This window comes from Amborella trichopoda, chromosome 7 (assembly GCF_054954075.1).
Source record: "Amborella trichopoda isolate Santa Cruz 75 chromosome 7, AtrichopodaSantaCruz75HAP2 v2.0, whole genome shotgun sequence".
Lineage (NCBI taxonomy): Eukaryota > Viridiplantae > Streptophyta > Magnoliopsida > Amborellales > Amborellaceae > Amborella > Amborella trichopoda.
The window spans coordinates 18,899,548-18,921,026 of NC_142342.1; the positions used below are offsets into that span (position 1 = coordinate 18,899,548).

The following is a 21,479-nucleotide window of genomic DNA, read 5'->3' on the forward strand; positions in this document are numbered from 1 at the left end:
GTCTTCGGTGGGAACTGATAGGATCTTAGGTATAGTTTTCGATCCGCATTTGGATCTGGATTTGGATCCAAATAGGTTGGATACGATTGGATTCGGATTTGGATCTTAATCTCATATATATATTTTGAATCTAGATCTGAATATGTGTGGATCTGGACCCAATCAGATAAATTCTCAGCCCTATCTACAAAGAGACCATTTATTTTTTGTACATGGATGTCGCAATCATTTCCATTCATCAGATATCACATTGGATGGCTTACGGTGAGTCATGACATGAGAAATTCTTTTTTGAAACTTTGTATCTATCTAATGACAGTCTTACAACTACGCATTTTGAAATTTAAGGAATAAGAATTATTGTGACCTTCATATACAAAAAATAAATGATCTCTTTGTAGACTAGATGCATTCTCGTTGAGTGAGTATTATAGAATATTTAGGAGTAAGGAAAAATATAACATCCACATAAGACACATGCACCCTTTCTATGTTCCAGATTTAATTTGCACCGATCAAAGTACCTCAAAATAATTTGCATTTTTTTTTTATTTATAAATTCAATTCATATGAAAATTTGTGTGTACATTCACATTTATACAGTGCACTCGATAAAAATTAAAAAAAATAGTTTTGAAATAGAACAAAATATCAAATTACTCCAGAAAGACTCAGGGCTAGTTTTGCTATTTATTTTTATTTGAAATCTTCTTTTTAATTTTGATTAGATGCGCCCTATAATGATTTTTGGACAACCCAATTTTCATTTAAAATTATTTGTAAAATAAAAAATAGAAAACAAAATAAATTTGTGGCCCTTGATAAGCCCAAGGTTAGTTAGAAACGTTGAAAGGTGTGCTTGTATATTGTTGGCGCATAATTTTGACGCACCTTTCCCAAGAGAATAAACCTTTCCCATGAGAATAAAAAACGACATGGTTGCAAGCATCAGATATGTCCTAAAAACTATAGAAGGCCACACCGAATAAGCCCAGATTTTGAAAAGTCTCTACAAAGGCATCACATCGACCCTAAAAGATGCACGTGACTGGCGTTTGATACCCCGAAGTCATTATGGAAGTTTCAACCCAATCGAGCAAAGGTGGAAAGAGATAGGAAGAAAGTATTGTTAAGAGTATTACGTTCTATGCGTGTATGATGTACATCATGGTAAAACTCCATGACGAATACCTCAAATGGTCTCCAGACAACCATATATAGCTTAAGAAGGACAAAAAACCTTTGACTACCAAATTTCATTCCAAATGGATCTTCTTAGATCCTACTTTTCCAAAATAGATAGGCTGTTTACTATTCAAGGACGGGCAAGCCAAACTAGTATCCAAAAATAGTAAACAATTGATACCTTTTTTGAAAACCTGGGCAACTAGTCATGCTCATAACTCACGATCCTTAAGGCAGATCGAGCTCAAATTTTGATATGTCGTGCTCCTCAACAAGCAAGAACTTTTGACATATGCCATGGACAATATTGACAAACGTAGTGAGAGAAATCCAAGCAAGAAGATTTCAAAAAAAATAAGTTAATGCAGAAAATCAATGTGTGCAACCTATCCTCGCTCCAACAATCGTAATACTATCCCTGAAGGTTTGATCGACCCCAAAATGGGTGTGTTTCGATCGTAGCTCAATTAGCTTCGTTTTGAGATGAGAAACACCGTGATTCGGCAAGTTGGACACAAATTTTGAGGCACCAAAAAAGTGGTTTCCCTTGGACTTGTTGGAAACCCAAAATGGCCATTCAAAGGCCATTTCGAATAAATTTTATCAAATTACTGTGTCGGCATCCCCTTCGATTTGCCGGCAAAAACAAAGCAATAAACACGACATTTTTTACAAGATCATGCGATAAAGGAAAATTAATATTTCACGAAAACAAGAAAAAAAAAATGTTTCAAGAACATCATTAAAACTCAGTGATACGATGCAAATTTTATACAAAAACGATCAACTCGGCGTGATCTATGTTTTTAGGTCGATAGATTGTCTGAAATGCGCTGAAAAAGCCAAAAGAAGGCCTCAAGCAATGTGCATGGAAAGAAGTCCCTTTTTGGGGACTTATGTGTTATTTGCATGATTTTTTGGTGTCCCTTTTGGTAATTTTTCTATTATTTAGAAATTTTCAATTTTTTTTATTAGTTCTATTTTGCAGCAATCTTCATAGATTTTGAGTGCATACGCTTCTTTCAAGGGTGACCTCTGTATAAACCCCATCAAATAAAATATTAAAGGTTTGGAAAAGGGGTTGTAAAAAGGTTGGAAAAATCAATGAAAAAGGTTTAAACCTAGAGAGAAAGAGAGAGTGAGGTCTTCTTTGTTTTGTGCATTGTTGAATCTCTAAAGAGGAGAAATAAATTTTGTACAAAGAGAGACTACCCCTCCCTCTATCCTACTCCTTATCTAGACCATACATCCCACTCTATCATACTCCCTACCTAAACCATATACCCCACTCTGCCCTACTCCCTATCAATCAAGACTACACAAGCCTAGCCTATACAAACCGAGCCCACCTAACCCACACGATCCTAGCCTAGCCCACTTAAGCTAGCCTAATCCACATGATCCTAGCCTAGCCCACCTAAGCTAGCCTAATCCACACAAGCCTTTCCTAACCCAACTAAATGCACCTAATATACATGAACCTAGCTTACCCTAACCAAGTACACCTAACCTACATGAACCTTGCCTACCCAAACCAAGCTCATCTAGCCCATACGAACTCACCTACCCTAACCAAGCTCACCTAGTCTACTTCACACCTAACCCAAACCATATTGAACCTAGTCTATACCAATCAACCATACTTGAACAAAGGTTACATTTGAACCTTTTCCAAGCCAAGGACAAGCCTAGGAATCCATAGGACCCGAACCATTACTTGTGCATGATTCAAGTGAGGGAACTGAGCAAGGAAGAGAGAAATGGGGTTGAGTCCAAACAGTTTCGATCGACGACCGGGAGGCTTTCCCCAGACACACACACACACACCAGGATCTAAGAGGGTGATTCGCTCAGGTGTATTCGACACCTTCACCTCAAGGTAAAGCTTAACTTATTTAAATTTTGTTAGTTTGAACCAACCACACCTCCCACCCTTATCCTCATGTGTACACACTGGGGTCATCCACGTGCGCACGACGGGGGCCACGGACACATAGCACGGGAATACCGATCAAGGCCGACCATACATCTTTCAAGCGTCCCCATGACATAGATGCTATACCTTGTTATTCTTATTTTGCTGTGCTCATGATATGAAGAGGTTGCATCTCTTGTAGTAAAAGAGATGGATTGGATGTAATCACCATTCATCTCTAATCTGGTCATTGAAAACGGAGGGTGGAACCCCAGTTGTGGATGGTACCCCTACACACGATATTTATCCTTTAATTTCCTTTCTTGCTTAGCATACAAGGTAGGCCAGAGGAGATTAACTGTTAAATGTTAGGACATGTTCGTTTTGTAGGAATGAACTATCTGAAATTTGCAATACAAAGTTGTAAGGTTTCTCCATATACTTATCTCCTAAGTTCCCTTCAAATAACAGTGATGATAGTTCCTTTTGTAAGTAAATATGCTTTATTAATCCGTAAGATTTGTCTTAATCTCCATGCAGTAAGTCCCTTACATACCTGAGTTTAGGTCTCCAAACCACATATTAGTTCTTAACCTGACCAAGGAAGTCATAACATGGAGACAGGCATGAGTAGTTGCTTCCTTAGGATCTTTCCTGCTGCAGACCGGGGAATAGAATTTATGAATTTTACCTTTCTCACCTTCTTGTATGGGGCAACCTGCATACATACACCATAACATGATTCTAAGATGGGTCCAATTGAATGATGGCAAAGCACATGGTTAACAAAAACTCAGAAGTAGTGTTCAATGAGCTATGTCAAAGGGAGTTTCTATCGACAAAATTTGGGTTGTATAAATTCTATTATTTTTATAAAACCAATATTACCGAATCACTAATATAGAGTGGTGATCTAATGCAACGGTTGTATCATAGTATAATGCATCCACACCTGTAGTATTTGTATGATCCAAAATTTTGCACACTCTCACTTCCTCTCAATAATCAATCTAAAAAAAAAATTCAATTTGAATCTTAGATATAGTCAAAATGAGTCACCTCCAACAATGAATATAGATAATTCATTTGGTGAATTTTAAGATATTAGCCTTTACGAACTCAAAAATTGAAAAAAAAAAAATCCTTCTAAGACCTAAATCTAAACATCTCATCAAAAGGGATGACCTATGTCAGTTGGGCTAAAAATACTTTTTTTAGGTTGTGTTTTCTTTTCTTTCTTTCTTTTCTTCTTTTTTTTTTTTTTTTTTTTTTTTCTTTTTGTGATTGTTCATTAGAATGAAAATAATAAATATTTAAAAATTTGGATCAAACAAATGGCCCTAATACGGTTTTCGAAGATTAGTACATTATGTTACTACTCAACCGTTGCATGAAATCACTGCCCCACTAATATAATATATGTTTTATAAATGTATTTATAAATAATATTTCAAAATTTTTATTATAATACCTATTTTTCTATTTTTTCCTTTTTTAAAATTTCTGAGTTTTTTCAAGCTATAAATCAAATTCTTCCATATTCTATCTATGCAATTTTTTCCATCTTCGTAGTCTTTAAATGCCTTTAACTTCTTTTCTAGTTTGCCCCTTTTTATTTTCAGCAAATTGTTAAATTTTCAATTTTGAGTTCTGTTGGGCACGTGAACTACTAGGAAGTTAAGTCATACTTGCCCGAGTTGCTTGGGTCGGGCATGGGCCAAGTCCCGAGCCCAAGCTGAGTTTCAAAACTTCGGTGACAATGGATGAAGAATAAGACGGAAAATGGACTGACCTTTGCTGCAACGAAAGACATCATTTGCTCCTCTGTTAAATGCGAATCAATTGCTCTCACAACGTACGCCATTGGTATCTGCCCCGTTTCCTTATCAGCAACACTGCATTTATCCCATGAATAAGAATCTCATAGTTAAATTTCAGGAATTTGGGGCTTGCATTGGGCCGGAGTGTTGGGACTTGGTTGATTCCAATTGGACTGGGCTGAGTAATTTGGCCTTGCCCTATGGGTGAGGCACGTTCTTGGTGAGTTGGGTATACAACTCGCCAGGCCCAATTAAATGCTACTATAAAGAAAAATACAAAAACATATAAACACAAGATAATATGACAATACGTTTGTAAAAGATTTTGTTAGTTTTTAAGATTGTTTGGGAACTTTCATATTTTATCCCTTTATAAATTTTTTTGAAATACTCAAGGTGTCAATGTACTTTTCAGTAATCCATCTTTTATAGCTTTTATTCATCTTATTTAGTCCCCTAATGATTCTATTGGCCATTTTAGCTTTTTCTTAGCTCTTAAAATTGGTTAGATAATTTTTTAACCCTTTTTTGGCTCTTTTTAGCTTTCATTTTTTCTGGGATGTTCCTAATCATTCAACCTGGACAAGGGCCAACTACCTTGGCCGAGTTGATTTTTTGTATACTCTTTGGGCATGTCTGTTTGTCCTTAATTCAGGGGCCTGCAAAACTTTGTTCTCAGAGAGAGCATTATGGCACCTAGGAGAACACTTTCATATAAAAATAGTTATGAAGTGCATGTTGAGACAGGCTTAAAACGACTAACCCAGCTGCTAGTGTGTCTATGACTATTCTGTGAAACAAACATGGGAGAGTAGTGGGAGAACTCATTCCTCATAAATAAATGTAGCTAAATCTGAAAGTTTCCTTGAAAACAAGAGCTTGTCGCGACATTCATATGAATGCAATCCACCATTACCCAAAACAGCCCTAAAAGCCGTTTTTTTGTCCATTATTGCCCAAAACAGCCCTAAAAGCCGTTTTTTTGTCCACCATTACCTAAAACGGCCCTAAAAGAAGAGAGACTCTTTGACAGACTCAAAGTTCAAAAAATAAAAATTCTTGAACTTTATGACACACCCCAATCATCCAATTAGACATCTAATTGTTAGTAGGAAAATATAACCTCCAAATATAAAATGGTCTCCTAGTATAGGATCCTTTGAAAATAATGTGCAAGTAAGAAAAATTATGGGCCATGCGATTTGCATGTTGTTTGGATATTCCCACTCATCGGTAACCCCACTCAAAATGTAGGCGGAAATAGCTAAGAACAGGTTGCTGAAAAGCTAATCGTTCAAAACAGTTGGAGGGAAAAGAGGAAAAAGGAAATTAATATTGTTTGTGTATTAAATATTAGTAGTTAAATATGGGCAGCGACCATAAAATTTAAACGGCATTAGTGCAAGCAGGGTTTTCAGCATCGGCCGATTCGACTCGGCCTCGGCCTACTTCCGAGCCCTGGAAGCCCGAGTCACTTGTGCAAGTGAAGTCGTACGCTATGTGTACAGGAATCCGTAGAAAATCGTAAGACTCGCCCAGAAAACAATGAAAATCGCAGTCATAATGTTTCACGGATGAAACTTGGTTTTAAAAAAATAGAAACTTTCATTAATAAACAATTAGAAATTTGGGACTGATTTTGATTGATTTTTGGAACCTCTTTGTGTTTTTAACAACAAAAATATCTTTATGATACGATTTGGGTTCAGGAAAACCCAATTTGAGCAAGAATTTATCAAGAAATTTTCGGATTTTTAGGGTTCTTCTTGAATAAATACAAAATCCGCCATTCTAGTCCGTTCTCTCTACCAAATTTATTGATTCTGGGTTGTTTTTAAATATATTGAAGTTATCTACAAAAACACTATACTGATTTGAAATTTTATAAAGTTTAATCAAGTAATCTTTTGGTTTTATGATTATCTCTGCGAAAAACAAAAATTTTCCGCCAAAACCTTGTTGTTTTTTTTTTATTTGTACATCAACTCACATAATTTTTGACTTGTTTTGAAGATTTTGAAGTAAACTTTAAAAGCCCGTTACATATTTGTGGTTTTCTTTCTCCATTATTGACTGATTTCGTGCATCAACGAGGTAGCTTAGATACTTTGTGAAAAAAATCTTAATATTTTAAGAGAGTCATGGAAAAAAAAATCCAAAATAAAGCTAAATCATTAAGAAAAATAAAGTAAAAAAATCTTGCCATAAAAAATATAGAATTACAAACTATATTTTTAAAAAAAATTATGGAAAAAAAAACTCCAAAATAAATCCAAGCATTAAAAAAAGAGAAATGATCTTATAGGACCCTGCTCTACCCATGTGTATAGGGCCCCAAAGGATTACTATTAAATTTGGCACGGATCTATAGAAAGATCAAGTCCCACACCTATGTGATAGCTTTCTTAGAGATCCATGCTAACTTTAATTGGATCCTTTGGGATCCTACACACATGGGTGGGGGAGGGTCCTATAGGATCATTACTCATTAAAAAATAGGGTTGAAAAAAATATTCCACTTAAAAAAGAGTAATGATTCTATGAGACCCTCCCACACTCATGTGTGTAGGACCTCAAAGGATCACCATTGAATTTGGCACGGATCTCTATAAAGGTCAAGTCTCAAGTCTCACACCGATATGATAGTTTTTCTAAAGATATTTATCAAATTTAATGGTGATCATTTGGGGTCTTACACACAGGTGTGGGAGGGTCACGTAGAATCATTACTCTTGAACCTTTAAGGTCCTACACACGTAGGTATGGGAGGGTCTCGTAGGATCAGCACTCTTTAAAAAATCCTACCTCTCACAACGCCTTTAACTAATTTGTCACACAAAACAGAGCCAATATTTATTTATTTTATATAGAGCTAATATTTATTTGCAAATTCGATCCCACAACGTCCTCAAAGATCCACGACGCCTTTAACTCATTTGTCACACAAAACAGAGCCAATATTTATTTATTTCATATAGAGTCAATCTTTTATTTGCAAATTCGATAATCCGAGGACGTCCTCAATTTGTGGGCAAAATGACAAGCTAACATAACTCCGTCAGTCGCAGGAGTTAAAAGTATTGCTTTTATATATATGGGGTACGGTTTTTATAAAGTTGCAACTTTAAACAATCCAATGCACACCTTACAACTTTTTTATAATATGTAATTTGGTTGTAAAAAGTTCTTAGTATTATCTTAAATACCTAATTAGAAAATTTTACATATAAACAATGGTTAGAATCAAGTAGGTCTATAAATATATGAAAATCTTGAAAATGGATAGTCAAGATAATATATTGCAAGATGCACTATTTTCGATATTCAAAAACATTTTTTTTTTCATGTTCATATATTTCGATGTCAAGATGATTGATTAGAGGGCTTTTTCAATATTAAAACAACATTTCCGATAGATTTTTGAGGTGCACCTGTGATTCGACATTTTAAGGTTGCAACCTTATATAAACCCTTCACCATATATATATATATATATATATATATATATATATATATATATATATATATGTGTGTGTGTGGTTTCCATAAGGTTGCAACTTTAAACAATCCAACTAAAGTGCACCTTCAAATTTTATCCTAATATATAATTTTAATGTAAAATGTTCTTAGGATTATCTCAAAATCTATTTTTATATCTAATTATAAATTTTTAAACTCCAAAAATAGTTAAAATCAAGTAGATCTATAAACATATGATAATATTGAAAATGGACGGTGTAGATAATATATTGTAAGATGTACTATTTCTGAGACTCAAAACCTTTTTATATTTTATAGTCATACTTCTTGATGTCAAGATGATCAATCACAAGGTTTTTCAACATTAAAGCAATCTTTTCCGATGGATTTCTAAGGTGCATCCGTAGTTCTACATTTTAAGGTTGCAACCCTATATAAAATTTTTCCTATATATATATATATATATATATATGGAAGATACTACAAAACGCATATAGAAAAAAAATAGTGATTTTGTGTATCTTCATCACCGTCCAAAGTTTATCGCACAGTCTCAATTATCTGGTAGTGTTTCATTTTTAATTTTTTTTCTACAAATCATAATGACCTAAAATTTGGAGTATGTGTTTATCAAAACTAGACGAATCTAGAAAAAATATCAAAAAAAAATTTTACATGAAAATATTAACCAAAATACCTCTCAAAATTTTCAAGGGTATTTTGGTCAATATATTTTTGGGATTTATTTTTTTATATTTTTATTAGGTGTGCCTCATTATGATGTACATATGCTTTACATTTCAGATCATTACAATTTGTAGAAAAAAAAATGAAAAATAAAAATTAAAATACTACCAGATAATTGTGACCATAGGATAAACTTTGGACGGTGACGAGAGTAGGCGAAATCACTGTTCATTATTCACCTATAGGTGTTGGGAAAAATTTATATATATATATAAAAGCTTGATTCGGCTAAGTAGTACCTTAGCCTTTTCAACCTTGACCGTAAGTTATTGAAAAGATAAAGAGTTCCATTTTTGGCATTTCCAAAGCTTATCTATGTATTTATCTCTCTCTCTCTCTCAAATTTTTGAGTTCTCATTGAAATATTGTGAAGCGCGGGAATTGGTAGGGTAACCCTTCCCACTCGACAACAAAAATAATAAAAAATACCAATTAATTTTAAGATAATTAAATACTTTTTTTATGGGTGCAGTTGGCATACAGATGCATCTGTAGTTGTAGAGGTAAGGTGCACCTTCAAATTTTATCATGGTATATAATTTTGATGTAAAATGTACTTAGGATTATCTCAAAAGCTATTTTTATATCTAATTATTAAATTTTAAATTTAAAAAATGGTTAAAATCAAGTAGATCTATAAACATATAAAAATCTTGAAAACGGACGGTGTAGATAATATCTTGTAAAATGCACTATTTCTAAGACTTAAAATCTTTTTATTTTTCATGGTCATACATCTCGATGTCGAGATGATCAATGAAAGGGTTTTTCAACATTAAAACTATTTTTTCCAATAGATTTTTGAGGTGCATCCGTAGTTCTACATTATAAGGTTGCATCCTTATATAAACTTTTTCCTTTTCTTATTTACGACCTTAGGGTGGATTTCTCAATTTTATTAACGATAAGTTTTTATAAGGCCTAGGCTCTATGAAAACAAATTAAATCCTCACCTCAAATCCTTGTACAAAAAGCACTTTCGACAACAAAAATTTCATGATGACTCTAAAAATCAATCTCTAACACCAACAATAAAATTTCAAACTAAAAGAATGGTACAAATCTTACGGATCTATGAACATTTATTTTTAGGGAAAAATAAATAGCCTAGATAATTTGTTACAATATATACTATTTTTAGATCCGTGTATTTTTTTCACAAACATAGCGTTCAAACTGAGTTGATCAAAGTGAAGTTTTAATGCTTGAATTACAATTTCAATGAGTCATGAAGTTTTGACAAGGCTGCAGCCCTATTAAATCATTTTCTTTTTATTCAGGGCCCGTTTTCTATGCGGCCAAGCCCACATATGTAGAAATGCAGGCCTCTTAATAAATTTATTTTTGAGATGGATTTTAGGACTTCATTTTTAAAGACATGTAATATCTAACGTAGAGATCATGAATATGAAAAAATAAATTTGAAAAATTTGAAATAACAATTGTAGTAAAAAAAACATTGGGGATCGTAAGTTTCCATTATTTTTAGATGGAACTCCTACTTGTATTCATCTTTTTTAAGATGGATGCTTGACACTTTTTGGACCGCATAAATGGGGTCCATGTGGTCCAGCCCGCGTGAAACAATTTTTTTTTTTATTAATTCCCAAAAAAAGTAGGAGTAAGATTACGTACGGTACGACTCCTGCATCTAAAACCTCCGGATGAGCCTGGATTATGGCTTCCAACTCGGCTGGTGCTACCTGCATCATATAAATAGTTAAATCTAATTCTTTAATATTCGAATAAAAGCCAACTCGTCATCATTAAGAATCAATAGTTCATGTGCAAATACAACCTTCGTTGTTGTGATTTTTGGGCAAAACAACCTCCAATTGATGGAGATCTCCCTAAAACCATATCTTTGTGGTTCATCTAAAAGAAAATACCCAATGAAGCCTTATGAAAGAGGGAAAAAAAAGACCTTTATCTCTTGCTTATTTGCATTGTAAGCTATGAGGGCCTGTTTAAAAATACTCTATCCATCAAAGATAACATCTTATTTTATGCTAATAATATGGTTGAGGAATAAACTCAGCCGATTAGTGATCGTTTTACTATTAATCACCGTGTAAATGATATAGCAGAGGCTAATACGTTTGAAATCAGTGATGGATGGGAGACCTTTTTCCTTGGAGATGAGGGCAATAAATGTTGAGTTACCGAGTGATTAGGAGAAACCCTAGAGGGCATGGTTCCAGCTCCAAAATCAGATCCTGCATTCCAAAGCAGGGATCTTGACTGGAGCTCACTCTTTTTTTTGTTTTTTTTCTGATGATGAGGGAATTTGATCATTTTTCTAAGAATCTCGACCGCTTATTTATACAAATCTAGATCCCCTAAAGAGGGAACTCGAGCCGTCTATTTGTGGATCTTGATTCCTGTGATGCTAGGCTATCAATCCACTGATTCAGGGGCCTCAATCTTTATATTTGTGGTTCTCTATCGTATCCCAAACGTTTTTTATTGGGAAGTAAATTCTCAGGGCCCATGTCCATTCAACGAACCCGTTCCTGCCCCAGTTCTCGTAACTAGGGATTGTCTTTTTAAAGCGTCTTTCATTGCTTGGGATATTTCAGAGCCAATTATGTGCCAAAATTAAAAGAAAAAAAAAAACAAAACAAAAAAACAAAAATACTGAAAGAAACCATCAAGCCTACTCTACGTGTCTTGGTTAAGGCTTGGGGTAGTTCTACTCATTTTCTTGAAAAATACATCCTTTTTATAGGAGGTCCTGATCGGTCCAAGAAGTATTACAAAAAATTAAAAATTAAAATATCAAAAAGTATGAAAAATAAGTATGGTTAAACAAAATACATCTAAATGTAACGGAAAAGTAGTTAAAAAATAGATTTTAAAAAATCGATTTGTGCCTAAGTATTTCAAAATTTTCCAAAAAATATGGGAACATGTAAAAAATACTCATAGCAAAAACACTTTCCAATCTTTGCTAAAATGATAAAAAATATTAAAAAACATATTACAAACAAATCATTTTTTTTGGGGGGATTTTATATTTTTTTTAAAAAATGATTTTTGTACATATCTTAATTTTTTTAAAAAAATATGAAATACTCCATTTATAGGTCGAAAGTATAAAGAAAGTTGGTCGACCATTTTTTTTTTTTTTTTCCCAAAATTGCCTTGAGACCGAATTTAATTTTAATTTTTTTTTATGGTTTTTTTGTCAGAATAGTACTATCCTAAAAAACACTAAAAAAAATTAAAATTTGTACTGAATATTCCATCCTAAGGGCAACTTTTGAAAAAATATAAAAAAAGGCAGTTCACTTACGTTCTTTGTTATTTCTGCCAATAAATTGAGCATTGGATACTTAGTAAAAAAAATATTAGGATTTGTACGTAAATCAGTTTTTTTTTAAATTCCTGGCTGAACCACCGAATCCAATTGACCGGTTACGGCTTGACTGGCCGGTTCCGAGTTGGACTGGCCGAGTTTGCGTTATCTCTATATCTAACTGTTCCAGTAACATATCGGTTTGGATGAGATAGGTCTTTGCAGGTTGTTCAAAAAAGCCCAAAGAAGCTAAACCAGTTCTTCTTCTTTTATTTATTTCCCCCTATAATAAGTATGTTCACTGCATAATTAGTAATTAGTAATCAAAGGATAAGAATGAAAAACCTGGAAACCATTATATTTGATGAGCTCCTTGAGGCGATCCACAATGTAGAGGAACCCATCGTCATCCATGTAACACAAATCACCAGTTCTGAGCCACCCCTTCTGATCCACAGTTTCTTTTGTAGCGTCCTCGTTGTCCAGATACCCCTTCATCACCGTCGGACTCTTCAACCACAGCTCCCCCCTCCGACTCGGTGGCAAGGGCAGTTTGCTCTCCACATCCACCACCTTTGCGCAAAACTCCGGCAACAGTTGCCCGACTGAACCCGGCCGATACCTCACCTCCTCCTCTTTTACGGTAAAGGAGGTTGCTCCGCAACTCTCAGTGAGGCCATAGCCCTGCGTGATCTCGACGTCAGGAAACCTCTCCCTGAACCCCTCCATTACTTCGTCGCTGAGAGGTGCAGCTCCTGAAGTCACCCGCCTCAGCGACGATAGGTCGTACTGAGCTTTAGTTGTTTGTGAAACCTTTGAGAGTGCAAGGACAACGGGTGGCACTGCCGGGATGTCGGTCACCTTGTATCGATCCACAGCTTTTAGCATGGTGTGGAAGTCGAACTTGGGGAGGAGCACCACAGTGGCACCGAGGGAGAAAAGCCCCAGGCCAAAGAACATGAGGCCATAGACATGGAACATGGGGATGATGTCGAGGTGCACTCCTGAAGAGCCGGAGCCCTTGACTTGCACAGTCCATCGGAGAAGGGAGATGGTGGAGATGAGGTTGGCGTGGGTGAGGACAACTCCCTTGCTGGTCCCGGTGGTGCCCGAGGAGTAGAGTAGAGCAGCTGTGTGAGATTGTGTCACGCCTGCCTCTGGCGCTTCTGCCGGGTCACAGCACCGGATGAGCTCTTCCACCGTGAGCTCTGTGCGGTGCTCAGCATCATTTTTTGTGAGGAGAATGGGGATACCAGATGACCAGAATTTGTGTTCCTCCTCTGGAACCGAGATGACGAGTCTGGAGCCAGAGCTCGCAATTTGCTTGGAGAGCTCCTCAGCAGTGTTAAGGGGATTAGCGGGGGAGAGGATGGCACCAATGGCCAGGACTGCCAGGCACATGACAGGGTAGAGTACGGTGTTTGGGGAGAGGAGGAGGACGATATCCCCCTTGCATACGCCGAGGGCATGGTGGAGGCCAGCAGCGAGAGACAAGGCCGAGTGGCGGAGTTCCAAATACGACACCCGGGTGTCTGAGGCCGAGTCGATGATTGCTGGGTTGGACTGGTGGGTGGGCATATGAGAGAGGATAAAGGAAGCGGTGTGGATAGAAAGGACAGTGGGGATGCGTTGAAGGTGGGTGAGGTGGTGGAGGGAGCGGTAGACGCCGGTGGTTTCACAGTAGCCGCCGCTAGTGGTGGCGAAAGGCAGTTCTGTCTCTTCAGCCATGGCTGCTCCCTGTGCCTCTGCTCTTGTTTAAGCCAAGGAGGTGTTGCTTGCCCTTCTCCCTCTATTGTGCATGGAGAGAGAAATGGTGTGGGTGTGGGGCCGTACGATGAATGCAAGGAGGGAGATTCGTTGGAGATGCTGCCAGCTCTTTGTAGTCGCCGGCATTTTGTCTCAGCTCTCTCTCTCTCTCTTGGCGGACGGCCCTGCCTTCCCAATAATCTCTGACAGAGTTTACATAAGGTGCCAATTATATACTTAAAAAGTTGAGTGATTTACGTAAGAAACCTAAAATTTAGGTAAAATATAAAATGCATCCACAAATATGTTGAAATTACATAGGGTTGAAATTTAATAGGAGGTCGATCACTTTTTTTATTTTATTTTTTCAAAATTACCTTTTAAGTCAACCCAAATTTTGATTTTCTTTTTTTTTTTAGTATTTTTTAATTTTTTCGTGGTAGGTCAAATCAAATTTTGAATATTATAAAATATTAAGTCTCGTATATTGAGTTTCCTATTTTATGAGATTACAATTACAGTGATATTTGTTTTATAAAAGACAAGAATTATAACTCTATAAAGCTCTGATAAACCAATGTAATTCCTATAAATGAGATACTGGTTTAGCCTCTATGGACTTAAGCATCATGCCGAACTACGTATATGTCTTGTTGATTCTTCTTCTCTCTCTCCTGTATCTCTATTTCTGCAATTGCAAATTCTACATCGTATCAAACCATACCGATCTATCAATAAAAATCCATTGCTCATCAAGGGTTAGCTTTGTTTTACTTGATCGTGGTCCATGTCTTGTCGGTTTTTCTATAATCGTAGAATGAGTTGAAGTCGAGGGTTCAGTGGGCATCTTATCTACATCATCAAGGTCACGGTGCTAGTACTGAGTTTTTCTTTGGCCGTGAGTTTTGCTTTGGCCCTTGGACTTGAAGTTTTGGTTCCGTAGTTTTGCTTTAGCCCTAAGTTTTGCTTCGGCCCTTGGAATGCAAGTTTTGCAAATTGGTACAAAAGGTTTTGCACTTTTATGGCTACGATTTATCATGTCATGGTCTTGCAAAATACTGGTAAGGAAACCATTGTTACAAGTTATACAATGAACCAGCAGCATGGTTCCTTCTTGAACCTCATCTGAGGTGGGGCGTGAAATCCCACCAACAGTGATCCCTAAGCCACGGAGTATTGGCCTCAACATTTTGATGAAGGTCTCTCTTTAATGCCCGATCAGGATGAAACCGAGGCAAGGCTTGTTTCACCCCCAAACTCTGTCACTTGGCGCCCTTGAAGCCTTTATGAAGTTGAAGCATTTAATTTAGAAGCAGTTGTATGTACATTGGCAGTTTCTAGAGAGAGAAATTATAATGCTTATTAGAATCTTTGGTCGAATTTAATTGAGAGTTTTTTTGTTTTTTAAATCACCCGTGCTACTGATCAGGTCGGTCTTTTTGTTCCAGTTATTATTATTATTATTTTATAATGGCAGATTCAGAAAATAACAGCTAATGATCGAGGGATACTGGTCTCTCTCCAATTCAAGGGGTAATCAAGCTCAAAAACGTGGGCGAAGATAGGAGGGGTGAGACGTTTCTCATGTTTTGCATCACACTTCAAGGTAGCATTGACAACTTTCCAAAGATGGTCTTCTTTCCAATAGGAACGGGTAGTGGTATTCCACCACCGCCAATACCCCTTAGTAGTGTGATTGATACGACTATAATCGGGATTGACAAACTTACTCAGCCCGATATGAGTGAGACAGGTAGCCCAAGCCATTCTCATATTGCTGTCTGTGCAAGACTCACGTCTCATGCCCAAAGCATTCTTGTCTTGCAAAGACCCCTTATTCTTGTACCTCTTCTCAAAGTGTACGGAGAAGGAGCACCCCTGGTCGAGATCGTGTTGACGTGCAAATCTATGGGGATGGTAGGCCTCGAGCTTCTTGTCACCAACCACTCAAAGAGGCAGGATACACCCTCTGACACTTAAGAGGTACATTGGCTCACAGGTTTCAGCAGTAGCCCCATCAAAAATCTAGCCAAAGGCATTAGTAAAGACACGATCGGTGGGTCCACCTATGGGAAAAGGATTCCCAAAAGTAAAGAAGGAACTTTCGGCAAGGAGACAACGTGCTTCACCACAGCCTTAGAATATAGCCCTCTTCCCAACCACTCTCATCAGTTGAGGACATGTATGCCCTGATAGACTCTCATTGAGCTTATATGCCTCGGGGGAGTAAGGAAAATCAGTCCCTGGAAAGTAAGCTGACAGCCAGCCAAAGACATAATGGATGGAGAATGCTGTCATAAACCAACCTGGAAGAACCTCTCCTTTGAAAACTCACTACTGCCCCCACCCATGACTGCCGTGAGCAATTGCTCTTAAGCTATGGTATATGCTACAAAGAACAGGCTGGGCTAGGGCGTACTGACGTCCTTGTGCGAGCTCGCAAGACATAAAGAAACATATGGTTCAAATCAGACTGCCTTTGGAGCCAGGAAAAGCGAACCTACATTAGAAGAGAGTAAGATAAGCCGTGAAATATACGCGATCTTTCTCAGGCCTTTGTGAAAGAATCACATGCACTTTACTCTCATTTTCCTTGTTCTTAGTGCCATCACCCCCAATGACACTATAGTCAGGCTCTTCTTTATCCTTGCGGTTCCCATGGAAGAAAGTTTGCCCCGCATTAAAGCTCACAAAGTCCCCATCACTTTTTGAGAGTAATAGCTGATCAATCTCGAAGAGTTCGTAAAGTCAATGGGGGCGCCTCGCCATTTATGAGGTAATTTCCAAAAGTCACCCCATTGATGGGTATGAACTCCTCATACATCTCTCCTTACAGGAGAAATCCGCCCGAAAAATGCATATCAAAGAGGAAAATTCTTTCTTCACCATGATCGAGATGTCAGATATTGCTCACATAGCTCCAAGTTTCTAAGAAAGCCCTCATAGTGTTGGAGCATCGGTCATAGTATCCAGCCGAGCATTGGCAAACTAAGGCTAAGGAACAAGACTTGAGTTCTTTGGAATGAGATCAAAGGACATCAAAAGTCCAAGTGCTGTATCCTCACATGTATAGATGCTCTCCTTCAAATCGAAGCCCTTGAGTAGACCAAGTAAAGCCCTTGCTTTTCATCATCCTCATCCTTAGTCTCATAAAGGTAAAATCGGGCATCTTCACCTACATTGGTGATACTTAAAGGCTATTCCAAGTCATAAAAGGGCTTAAGAGTTTAAGGGAAGAACTTCCGGTAAAAGAAGCACCAGTATAAGTATCAGTTCCTAACACCTCAGAGCGCTGTAGGTGCTTCACATTAAGAATTTTCCCTGCAAAAGTACAAGAGAGGGGTGAGACAAAAACAAGGAAAGAAGTTCCAGAAAGCCCACGCTTCAAGAAAAAGAGAAATGACATAAAGAATTTGAGGAAACTTCGACAGCATCTCCTCTGTATGCAAGGAAAGTACAATAAAATGCTTGGCTAATCCAAGTCACCTGGGGGAATCAAGGATCACGAGTCTGTGGATCAAGCCCAACGAGAAATGTGACTATGAAGAGACCCTTTTTCTAGCGTGAAAAGAGTCGAAACATGCATAGAAGTGCTCAATGATGCATATCGTTATCAAACTATGCATGACCATGTTAAAAAATGCAAAACTATGGTAAAAATATAAGTATGCTAAAAAAATGCATGGGAATACATAGAAATTCAAGAAGATGCCAAAAAGCTACTAAAAAATATAAGAAGATGCTAAAAAATGCTAAACTACGCAAGAGAATGCTCAGAGATACAAGAAGATGCTCAAGGATGCAAGACTATGCTCAAAGATGCATAATTATGCTTAAAGATACAACACTATGCTAAAAAATGTCAAATTATACATAGGGGAGCTAAACTATGCATGAAAATGATTATTCATGCATAAAGAATTATGGAGTATGCAACAAATGGAAGATAAGACATACAAAATATCAAGAAACATGGGAAAGCATTAAAAAATGCTAAGAAAACGAAAATGAAACTCTTACCTTCCTTGGTAGGTTAAGAAGAGCTTGCCATGGCTCAAAGCCCTTCTTCTAAGACACCCTTTCTCTCTCTAGAGAGCTTCCCCTTTCTTTCCCTCTCTAGAAATGAAAACAATGAGAAAGAATGGGAAGAAATGGAACCCCTTACACCTCTTTTTACCATTGGGAAAATGTACAATTGGGCTTTTCTCTCATAACTCCCTACAAATGAGCAACTCCAAAGTAGCCCACAAAGGAAAAAGTGGCATTTTGAGAAAGACCAAGGGCTAAAGGGTAAAAAGAAAGGGCAAAATGTCTGCCCTTGCCCTTGCACATAAAAGGAAAAATGCCCATAGTGGCATCAGAATGCGATGAGACCGGACTCGTTGTGAAGCTCGGGCTCGACACAGTTGAATTGGACCTGGCCCGGGCCAAAATTGACCCATTAATGGGGGGACGGACCCCCTGGTTAGGTGTCTCAATCTCGCCCTCCAGATCTAGGTGATCTGGCGGTACGTGTCTCGGGTTTCTGGTGTACCCGGGATTTGAGATCGCTCTCTTGGAACCTTGCTCGAGGGCAAGGGCAGGTATACCAACTAATGAGAGAGGAATTTTAGGTGGGTTCGGGACTTACTCGGGCTGGTTCACATGGGCGCCCTCTTAGATTACGAAGAAAGCCCCCTAGCTGCTTGAGTTGTTTCGGAATTGCCTCCCCTGACTTGTAACCCTCTTGTTTTTTTTGCACAACACTTCTATAGTTAATTTGTACGACAAATGGGTCGAAGGGACTCAACCTTGACTTAGGGCAATGCACGTTCATATGAAAAGGCGATGAAGTGCAAGGTTCGGTGAAAGATAGAAACGAGAAGGGATCTTGACTTGGGGATGAGACTAGCATGACAACCAGAAATTACCGACTTAGAGTGGTAGCAAGATGGGCATGGTTCTCAGGACCAGTGCGGTGGCAATACTCCTAGAAACCGAGGTCGGCGCGTCGATGATAGGCTAGGTCTACCCTCAATCAAATGAGAGGAGAAAGAGGTGAAGAGGAAAGAATGAGATGGCGAAGAGAAGGGGAAGTCCAGACGTCAATAGGCATCGCGTTGGGGAATGCAAGGAGACAGCGCATCCCTTGAGGACAATGCCAGCTCCTAACGAGGAACATGGCGATAGCTTCTCCTAGGTCGCACGACGATAGGCACATGACGAAGGGAGAACGGCATCGATCACGTGGAGGAAGCTCACAGATGGCGATGGGTGTCATTAGAGCCTTTAGCGGGTGGCGATAGGTATCGCCGTCTCCGCTAGATGCGCAATAGAGGGAGACCCCTGCAGGTGGCAACAAGCTTCGCTGTCTGGGTTCTTCGCCAAGACGTCATAGCTACGTCTGTGGGCAGCGATAGGGAGCGCCGTCTACAGACTTCACTGGAAGAAAGAGACAGACGAATAGAAGGGGAGGGGGACTCGTGCATTGCACTGCCATCGCCATGCACAACCTGTGGGACCAAGGGAGAGGCATGCACGACACTACCACTGCCATGCACGACCTTTGCAAGGATCTCAAACGAAGAAGGGGGAGAAGAGAGGGGAGAATGCAGAGAGAAAAAGAAAAGAAAAAGAAGCGAGAGAAGGTTTACCTCAACTTTAAGGGTATCGGTCAAAAAGTTTCTCTCACCTCACTCTCTCTCTCAAACGTGACACCACGATGGTACGAAAGAGAAACTTGTGTTAAGTGAAAACTCTCTCCTGTGTGTGTATGCCTCTGCCTCTTTTTTTACGTAAAATGATGCTAAGTATATATAGAAGTATGCTCCCAACATGGGTGGATGATCAAAAGTAACCCTAATAGCTAGAAATTAAGGTTAAATTGAATTAAAAGAAATTAGAAAATAGGGTGTAAAATGACAGATTTGCCCATTCCTAACAAGTTGTGGAATTCAAGAACAGTCCATGTGTTGCCTTAGGACTTGCGTGATCTTGCATGGTTGATCTAGGGTCATTCTGGTGCTTGGCTAATCGTAAGATGATTGTTTTCTTGTAGGGCACGGCATGGTGATCGATTGGATACCAACTTCGAGCCATGGATCGTGTTTTTGGTGCATGATCATGTGACTAGAAATTTGAGTAGATCTTGAAACTTTGGGTCGATAATGTGTTCATTCCTTGATGTTTTCCTGTGTTTTCTTCACTGAATCACACTGAGCATGCCACTATGATCACGAGGCACCAAACGCAGCTCAATTCCTGGCCGAACGAAGATTTTGCGAGTTTGAAGTTTTGGTCAAAATCAAGGATTTCAACGACGAAATTTGTAGTTTGTTCGTTAGCTTCTTGTGTAGAATCCGACCGTTAATCATGTATGGGGTTCGAGTCAAAGATGACTCGAGACCTTACGCTCGCAATGGAATTGGTATCGTGTCGATCGAGGCTGCGAATGGAGTGATTTGGCCACTCGAGCGAGGCATAACGCTGCTGAATTTTCTGTACTTTGCTTCACAGATCAACAATTTCTCTCTAGCTTTTATTCGCGCGATATCGTCACGAGGCGTGCCACATATCGAATCGATCGTCTTGACTAGATGAATATGCTCACCAAATTTGTGCATGATCTGACTTAAGATGAGTGAGATATGAGCGTCGAAAGCCACTGGTCATGACTGTCCCTTCAATAGTGTAGTGTTACAGGGTGGCCGCACAGCAATATCATGTGGCTTTTCTTGTTTCACTCTTTTGCCTATAACTTCTTCTTGGAATGTCCGTTTTAGCTGAAACTCGACCCTTGGGGGTTTTCAACTGTGCTGGATCCAATGATGGTATTCCCCACAACAATTTGAGATGTTGAAATGGTAGCTCTAGTTATAGGGGTACATTTTAGGGTGCCAGAGGCCGATTCTGCCGGAGCTGTTTCCCAGTCTACATTGCCTTAAACACATTGGAATGCAACAAAATTTGACAGGAGATTCTTGAGAGACGTCATGAAGATCTTAACTAGTTCTGGGGTTGTTATGAGATTGTCCGAATTTCCACTACTTGCTGGGCATTTATTTAGCGGGGGGCCCCATGTTGATGAAAAATACCTTCCAATAGCATGCCCCGCCAAATGTTGTGCTTCGAGAGAATCGAGAAGTGCCATCATTCGGGAAGTTTGAGGGATCTTTGTAGAGTCCGTACCCTCCAGAGACTCTCTGTGGTACTAGAGAATGATGCCTTTGTCAGGACCTCCTCGTACAGACCCAGGCATTTTTTGAAGGCCAAATGCTATGAACCTTCACTCGGTGTTGTTTGCTGCTAC

General features: G+C 38.4%; 1 protein-coding gene across 1 annotated transcript; it reads right to left on the bottom strand.

The window, feature by feature from the left end:
* Nucleotides 1-3,482: 3,482 nt before the first annotated feature.
* On the bottom strand, nt 3,483-14,493 carry LOC18441124 (beta-phenylalanine coenzyme A ligase). Its single transcript, XM_006851246.4, has 4 exons — nt 12,791-14,493; nt 10,783-10,850; nt 4,893-4,995; nt 3,483-3,818 (listed from the first exon to the last, which is right to left on the bottom strand). Exons 1-4 carry the CDS (start codon nt 14,171-14,173, stop codon nt 3,708-3,710), a joined length of 1,665 nt encoding a protein of 554 aa, XP_006851309.3. The 5' UTR covers nt 14,174-14,493; the 3' UTR covers nt 3,483-3,707.
* Nucleotides 14,494-21,479: the final 6,986 nt, after the last annotated feature.

Bases quoted from the DNA above. Each gene is read 5' to 3' on its own strand.
- LOC18441124 (XM_006851246.4), bottom strand. From the start codon at position 14,173: ATGGCTGAAGAGACAGAACTGCCTTTCGCCACCACTAGCGGCGGCTAC. The intron at 4,996-10,782 runs GTACGTAATCTT...GGATAAATGCAG, and splicing joins TTAGATGCAGGAGTCGTACC to TGTTGCTGATAAGGAAACGG. The intron at 3,819-4,892 runs GTCAGTCCATTT...GTATGTATGCAG, and splicing joins TGTCTTTCGTTGCAGCAAAG to GTTGCCCCATACAAGAAGGT.